The 8,531-nt window shown below is 33.0% G+C and overlaps 3 protein-coding genes across 3 annotated transcripts in view; 2 read left to right on the forward strand and 1 right to left on the reverse strand.

The window, feature by feature from the left end:
• LOC115888685 (transcription factor SUM-1) overlaps nucleotides 1-4,615 on the forward strand; it is a 50,816-nt gene extending 46,201 nt beyond the window's left edge. The window contains exon 6 of the mRNA XM_030908463.1: nucleotides 4,075-4,615. Coding sequence (XP_030764323.1) covers nucleotides 4,075-4,181 — 107 coding nt within the window. The 3' untranslated portion in view covers nucleotides 4,182-4,615. The remainder of the gene's footprint in view (nucleotides 1-4,074) is intronic.
• A 1,083-nt stretch (nucleotides 4,616-5,698) lies between these two features.
• Nucleotides 5,699-6,356, forward strand: LOC115888682. The gene has a single exon (XM_030908462.1). The coding sequence runs from the start codon at nucleotides 5,763-5,765 to the stop codon at nucleotides 6,318-6,320; it is 558 nt and encodes a 185-aa protein (XP_030764322.1). The 5' UTR covers nucleotides 5,699-5,762; the 3' UTR covers nucleotides 6,321-6,356.
• Nucleotides 6,357-6,426: 70 nt separating this feature from the next.
• Nucleotides 6,427-8,437, reverse strand: LOC115888681. The gene is made up of 5 exons (XM_030908461.1): nucleotides 8,043-8,437; nucleotides 7,784-7,913; nucleotides 7,628-7,722; nucleotides 7,334-7,570; nucleotides 6,427-6,923 (listed from the first exon to the last, which is right to left on the reverse strand). Exons 1-5 carry the CDS (start codon nucleotides 8,226-8,228, stop codon nucleotides 6,822-6,824), a joined length of 750 nt encoding a protein of 249 aa, XP_030764321.1. The 5' UTR covers nucleotides 8,229-8,437; the 3' UTR covers nucleotides 6,427-6,821.
• Between the last annotated feature and the right edge of the window lie 94 nt (nucleotides 8,438-8,531).

Here is an 8,531-nt window from a genome sequence, read left to right on the forward strand (position 1 = left end):
CACTCACAGCCTCCCTGATTTTATTAGCGCTGCTTAACGTCACGCCTAAATGGCCGACGACAGGCCACTTAAGTTTACGCGTTTTCGAATTGTCAAAGAACCGATACCGCCAGCGCCGAGCGGTGTCAAACGACAGCCAGAGGAAGCCCTTGTCAAAATATAAAGGGTACTCGAACGCGCTACTTTACTACATCCGGCAAAAACACGTATCTGTTATAGTCCAAGAGCCGGGGACACTACAGAATTCCGTTTTCATCCTTTCGAGGTGGAAAAATGCACCAAATGGTGCCAAAATGATACAAAATCAAATGCATCAAATTCGCCTTTATTTCAGAAACCAACGGTGCTTGTACCTACAGGGTGGGTCAAATTGGACGCTTTTATAAAGGGAAACACCCCTTTCTATAGGAGATAGGCGAAAACCTATGTGTGGCGTATGAGGTGTCTAGAGCTCAATTTTTGTCAAAAACATGATGGTGAAAACCGCATATCGATATCTGTTACCGTTTCGGAGTTACGGGGTGTTTTTCAAAAATGTGCATTTTAAACAAATCGCTGTAACTTTTTTGCTATGAAAAATTTTGTATTTTTATGAAAACATTTCCAAAGCACATTTTTACGTAGAATTTAATGGTTTAAGTATAATTGATTTAAAATTAATAATTTAAGAATTATCAACAGAAAATTTGATTTTTTATATGGGACACCCTGGATATTTTTAATTTATTAAAAAGAATTTTAAATTACCTTTCCAAAAATATAGGACACTTGATATTTTGCTCGATTCCTCTTCGAGATATAGAGTTTATAAAAATTCGTCCACTTTAAATAAGTAGGCTTTGAACGGCGCCGGCTGTAATGCAAAAACATTCTAGCTGTGAGCATCAATAATTAAAACGAAAATAATATTTGCAATGAGAGATGCATAATTTTATAGCAATTTAAACTATATTTAACCAACATCAACACATTTAAACTATATCTAATAACAATAAAAATAAATAACAAACTAAGACATGAGATTTGTTCGACATGTCGGCCGTTTTTGAACATTTCTCGCGGAATTCATTAACTTAGTAGGGGTGAAAGCTGCCCTCGCATAACTGCTAAGTATTTCTAATTTTTGTCTAGATTATACGGGCAATAATTTAAAAATAAGAACCTTATTCTTCCGCAAAGATATCAATAGGATTAGATCCATAGGCTCAAGTCCGGCGGTCTCGACTGCCAACGGCTGGGATCTTGGTTAGCTATTCAGTTATTCTTGAAATTGGCTGCAAAAATTTGTTGATAACTTCAACGTTCTGAGGCAGTGCCTTGTCTTGCTGGAAAAATATGTTTTCGAGTTCCATTAGGGGCATATCATCAATAAGGGGTCCAAAGCCTACTAGTTAAAAGTGGCGAACTTTTAAAAATTCTGTATTTCGAAGGGGATTATAACAAAATATCAAGTGTGTTATATTTTTGGAAAGGTTAAAACACCCCTTAACTCCGATGCAGTAACAGATATCGATGTGCGGTTTTCACCATCATGTTTTTGATAAAAATTTAGCTCCAGACACCGATATTAGTTTTCGTCTATCTCCTATAGAAAAGGGTGTTTCCCTTTAAAAGCGTTGAATTTGACCCACCCTGTACAAATCTCTGTGTAGTTCTTCAGTTTAATCAATCATCTTTAGTTTTATAAAAAAAGTAGTAAAGTAACATTACTTATTGTATCTCTAAGTATTCATAAACAAAAAAAACATAAAACTCAATAAAATGGGACACCCTATACATATGAAAATTTTTGCTCAAAATTTTCTTATCTATATATTAAGAGCTCAAATAATATTATTGTATTATCTTCTAATTGGACTGACTAGCCAAAGTGTACACTCGTACACTCCTATCAAACACAAATCATTTCTCTCTAAAATATTCCTTCCTATATCTTCTTCCTTGCTGGCAAGAGGACCGTCTGTTTGACAAGGCGAACGTCACTTAAGAGAGTCGATTTATCGTGTTTATAAAAAGGACCCGTGAAATATTTTGACGGAACTTTTAAAATAAAACCCGCGTTAGAGCGTTCGTTGGTGTCTGACTGAAGTTTCTTCTTTTAGGAAGAATACAGGGTTGTGCTTTTGCTAAACTAAGTAATTTTTTCCACATATTGTTAATATTGTTTTGTTGTGCATTTAATTATGCTTGATTAATTTCATGGAAATTAACCAATGGATTTTCGTGGAAAATATCCTTGTACCTTTTGAGTCGTTAACCCGGTTTCCTATTACCGTCTACAACTTTGTCTACAAGCTCACCATAAAGAAGGTAGCAAAATAAAAACACTAAATCACCACAATACACCAAAACACTTTTACTTTTACACTGGACGCGCGTTTCGCTAACCATGTAGCATCATCAGCAGATGATTATAAACTAAAATACAATCTACAATTGGGGCGTTTATATACTCGCTCAGTGGGCACAGAGTGGGCGTGGCAAGATCTAGCCAACCGAGTCAGAACCCACCAAGCGTAACAGTTAGATTTCCGCCACTAGAGTAGTAGGAACAAAGAACTTGAAGGAATTGGACCGTTGTCTCTATTCATACTATCTTTACATTTATTAATTCTGATGCTTTCATCAGAATTGCATCTAATTGCCTGTAATTTGAGACTTGTTTAAGTAATTTTAAGTTATTAAGATCTATACAATGTTCTTTATCAACAATATGTTCGGCAACGCAAGATTTATCAGGTCTACCATATCTTATCTCAGCTAAATGTTCTTTAAATCTAGTTAATATTGATCTTCTAGTTTGCCCAACATATTTCTGATTACAATCTTTACAAGTAATTTCATAAATACCCGACCTTTCCAGTAGAGGTGTTTTACCCTTTGGATTACCTAATAATTGTTGTAATTTATTATTAGCACTATACACAAGTTTATAATTGACATTCTTAAAAATTCCTTTTAGACCACTGGATAACTGTCTATCAAACGGTATTGAAAAATATTTTGACGTATCTTTCTCCACTTGAAAAGTCGAATTTTCAGAAATTGTTAACCTATACCTACGTTTTCTAATTATTTTATCAACTAGTGAAGGAGAATATCCATTACACTCAGCTACATTCCTAATGTAATCTGCTGAGGCGCTGCTAATTCTGTGCTGAATTATAGAGTCGATATTGGTATTTTCCGATACACAACTCTATCCACCACTACTTTACGTGAGCTGCTTTTTGAAAACGCCTATAAAAAGGAGAGCTATAACTTTTTCAGAGACGCGTCTCATCTCCATTCCAGAAGCGCGACATCGATGCTGTTAAATTTATTGGTATCTAATGCGGTTTGATAGGGGGCCATAAAATGTATTTTCGTCACCGGCTCGACAGCCAGTAACAGCCTGTAAATTCATCCACTCGATTAATAAACTTTACGCGCTTGCATACGATAGTTAACCAATGCAATTAAAGATAAAAATAAATGCTCGTATAGCTTTAAGCGTTTTTACGAAGCTACTAAATCAGATTGAGTATATATTTCTCGATTTTCATATTTTCCATTTCAATATTTAGAAGCAAACTATATTAAGTCACAACAAATATTAATTTAAAGTCCTTTTTTCAAGTTATTTCCTAATTACTCGGTTATTTTTAAACCTACGATTGTATAAAGCCGAGTCTAGACCAAGCAGACGAAACAGTGACAAGACATATAAATATTCATATTTTAGACAAAGTTGCGACAAATCCAATACATTTCTGCGACATTTTTGTCCCATTTTTGTTTTGTTTCCAAATTCGGAGACTTTTGAATGTCACGTCTCGAGTCGGTAAAGTTCAAAGAGTCTCTGTTTTGTCGTGTATTTTACAAGTTGTCGGTGCAGTGTGGATGTCGTGCGTTGCTAAAAGTGGGAAACTAATGGAATCACACAAATTTAGTACTGTGAAGTGCTGGTACTGTTAATATACAGGGTGGTCCGAACTGATAACTTAAATACATTTAAGTTTTTTATTTATCGAAACAGTTTATTTTGTTATATTTTAAGATTACTTTAACTAACATTTTTCTTTTTTCTTTCAGATTTTGTATCCTTTGCTGCGTCAACTTCAAGCCTGGACTGCCTCAGTCTGATTGTGCAAAATATCACGACGAAAAAAGGGAAAACTAACGATATTATTAGAACCTGATCATTTGCTCAATATTTTTTATATGGAAAACATCAATAAGGCGGGTTCCCATCTATTAGTCTCACTGACACAGTCTGACTGATTCAGTAGTGTTACTCAACGAAAAATGAACGTCCGAACACGTTTTCAGTGAAACTGATAGTATATTCATACTACCTGAAAAAATGAAAGTATGAACATCTATCTAATAAGTATCTATTTTTGTTATTTTTTTTAGAATCAGTTAAACTGCGTCAATGAGACTGACCTGTGAGAACCCTTAAGCAACAAACGCACAAATATTATTAATTAACTTATTTTAAAGTAATTATATACTACCTGATCGATACCAATATACATGTAGTACAAGTACAAATCATTAAATTACATTGGTATTTTAATATAATTTAATTTTACTATACCCTATTTATCTAATAATAGGTAGGTATGTACATAATAAATTAACAAAAGCATTCAAAAATGTAGCATTTCTAATTAAAAAATGAAATAAACATTTTAATATGATAGTACAAGATGATTGAAAAAAAAACGGCATCAGAGATGGCTGCGAAATGAAGATCGCTGTCATTTTATATGTAAAATTATATGGGAAGTACCTATCACATCGAACGTCATTTCCAAGCCAACTGGGCGCCGTTTTTTTTTCGATCATACGGTATAATAATCTAATAAAAAATAAAATATTTTCGATGTTTTTTAATATATACCAAGGGCTATCATAAAATAAAATGAATTCAAGTGTAATATTAATACCATTGGTAACCGTGCGTAACGTTGGCTTAACGTGCGTAAATTACGATTATGTCTTAGCTAAGTATAGAATTCGCATTGTAAAAGCAAAAAATATTACCTACTAATGGCTATACAGGGTGAGTCTTAATAAATAAGTGCGAATATTTTTAGGGGTAGTATAATTTTGACCCCAGAAAAATTTGGAATTTTTTGACAAATTTGTTGGATTTTTTTTAGTTTTAAGTTAAAAAACATTGATAATATGACAACATAGGTAGTAGATTAAGTTTACAAGAAAGAAAATCCAGAAAAAATACAGTGGTTTCAAAATTTAAGCAAAAAATCATTGTTTTTTTTGAAACTTTCAAAGTAAATAACTCCATTATTTGGGAGTTATTTGAAAAACGGTAAAGAGAAAATATGTTTTTTTCATCCAGATCTACCAGCCCTGAAAATATTTTTATTCACCCTGTACAAATCATTTTATTAAACTTTTTAAATTTATTACAGTGCTGCCATCTAATTTTCAAATTCTAATTTTATTCAATGTTAAAACAGATTCCTATAAATTTATTTTTACCACAGATGATTCTGAAGAATTATTAATATTTTCATATATAAAAATCAATGTTATTTATATATGTATGTAGCAAGTGCCAGAGTTTTGAGAAGAAGTCATTGGCAATACCTGTGATACAGCCGGCCGGATAGCCCTGGCAGCTGTGGCCATTAAACTAATGAACTACTACTACTAACCTCAAAAGTATTTTTTAACCCTATTTTCCTTACTTTGTAATCTTTGTAAGCAATCTTTTATGGTACAAAAACATTTAGTTTTATTATACCAGTATGGCTGAAAGTATTATTGAACTGTTAAGCAAAAGAACGGAGTTTTTAAACCTTCTTGACCAGGATATCGATAAAAACAGTGCATTAACCGAAGACATTCAGAAAAAAATAGAATCTCTGGAAGAAACAAAACGAAATATAACAGAACTCGGAAAAGAACCAGAGCATTTTGCCCTTATACCACTTTGCAAGAGATTATTTATGCCAGGACAAATAGTTCATACTGGGGAATATCTTATAAGATACGATGCCCACCCATATAGTTACTCAGCTTTGAGAACCAAGGATCAAACAATCAAACACTTGGACGCTCAAATTAATTCACAACAGGAGTTACTGAAAAAATCTGAATTATCCGTTTTTCAGTTGGAGGAAAGAAAGAAGATTTTAATAGGACAGAACAATGAAGATTTCATATCGGGACAAGTACTAGAAGATGCAGAATATGAAAGTATATCAATGGAAGTTGCTAATATGCCTAAGGAGATACAATCAGACAAAGGTGTAGCTGTAAAGGTTGGGAATTACTATGAAATATTTGAATATGAAGAAAATTGATATTAGTTCTAAGTACTTTTGATAATATGTTGAATTTACTGTGATATATTGTAATAATAAGGTTTAAAATTAAACAAAACTACATAATATAAAATATATTTATATATAAAAAAGTACAATGGACGGATTCCTTAAAGATCACTAAGCCTTACAATACAAGAAGTCGATAATATAAAAATGCAACTTAAGCTTCTAAATTTGCCATTCAGTGCAATGCTACAAATTTAAACGTGTGGAGTTTACAAAGATATTACAAATCTCAAAGCATAATAATAAACGTTACTTTTAAAAATGAGATTCTTCAATAAACAGGCCCTCTAGAAGACCCAGCTTCCAGAGTGGTAGCCTGCGAATACTGGGCCCCACTCAAGCTAGATAAATCTGTGTATTTACTAGCACTGCTTGGCAGTTCAGTGACGAAAGATGAGGACTGACTTGGCACATCGATGATTGCTATGGGGGCGCAGCCTGAAGGCGTCTTGACAGTGGTAGACTTGGTGGTTACGCTACTGGCATCGTCGACACGGTGCTGTGAGGCGTGGTAGGCCGGGAGCCCGCTAGAGACGGGACTGTGGAAGCGTTGAGAGATTGCATGGTGCCCATCTGTCAAAAATTATTTCAAATTAAGGTTACGGTATTTATATTAAACAGTATTAACGAAGAGAGAGTAAGACATGCACAAAGATATATGAGTTGTTTCTTAATTTCCCTGGCTTCGACACACAATACAATGAAAAAATATACATTCTTACCAAGATGAAAACCTCCAAATGGCTAAGTATGTGGGCAAGAGAAAAATAATGAACATGAGAAATAAATTAGGTGTGGATCTACTACTACATGAATTATGCCTTTTCTGTATCAAATAATTTTTATAAATAAATAAATAATACAAAAAAGTTAATCTGTTTTAAAAATATACATACTCCTTTGCAGTTCCTAAGTAAACCAGTAAACATTTGATAAAAAAACATTGTTAAAATGCCAAAAGAACCAAATAAGATAATGCTTACCCTTAAATGAGCCAAGTCTTCTAATTTTGTTAAATCAGACAATTCAATGTATAAAGAATACACCAGAACCCAGCCGTAAACAGAACATACAATAAAGACAGTCCACAAAAGACACATTAAGACATTGTATGCAAAGATCATGTCGTTGACTATGGAGAAAAACAAATAAGCTAAAAATCTGAACATTGTAAACACGGCAAAAGCGTAAATCCAGGGTAGCATTTTCTTTTCATATTCCTAAAACAAATATTAATGAATACTATACATGAAGCAATTTTACTTTGAGCATAATACCTTTCTTAAGGAGATAATTAACATTATGCTTGTAACAAAGACAACTAAGGCTAGGAGAATTGAGAAGACAGCAAACATAACTAAAGCATTCCGAACTAAAAATAAAACAGTTAATGGTATAAATAAATTTTACATTTTTTGTATTGTATTATTTACCATGCCGAGACCCAACATAAACAAACTGGTATGATATAACATAATAGCCGTAATGGGTACTTCCAGGAGCTGCCATTGCATAGCAATATAAGTCAAAGCATGATGTTATAACAGTAAACATTGATAATATCTACAAATAAAAATTAAAAAGTATAAATATGATGTAAGAAACTTTTAGAGAAATCTACAATTACAAACTAGAACAAACGTCTTATCTAAATAAAGTCCTATGAAAGTAAAATGATACTAAGTAACTTACCAATGAAAAAATTGCAGTCACCATCGAAGCTCTTTGGACATCAAGAAAGAAGGCATCTTGCACGAGAGGTTTTTTATACCAAGGTGTTTGCAGCGATTTCAAACTTCTAGTGCTTCGTAAATTTGCACTGCTTCTTGTAGTAACGTGGGAGTACACACTTGGAGTACCAGAAATGGATCGACCCATGTTTTAGTTTGGTACTTTCAAACTTGTAACAGAAATAGAGCAATATCTAGTATTTTTGATAATTATTATGAAGATCAAATCATTTTTTAGTTACATGAACGAATGTAGTAGCTTTACGTATTTATATATAACATAAAATCTAATAAATTTTAATTTACGTTGGTTTATAAACACAGAAACAACAAAAAATATAAACAAGAAAACAAGTCACAAAAGTAAGGTGTGGTTTATTGTCATCATATATTTTTGAATGTCGTGATTCGTCGTCATATAGCCGAATAGCCCTGGCAGCTCAGGCCATAA

The sequence above is a fragment of the Sitophilus oryzae genome, unplaced genomic scaffold (assembly GCF_002938485.1).
Source record: "Sitophilus oryzae breed Bouriz unplaced genomic scaffold, Soryzae_2.0 scaffold_806_pilon_pilon, whole genome shotgun sequence".
In the NCBI taxonomy this organism is placed as follows: Eukaryota; Metazoa; Arthropoda; class Insecta; order Coleoptera; family Curculionidae; genus Sitophilus; species Sitophilus oryzae.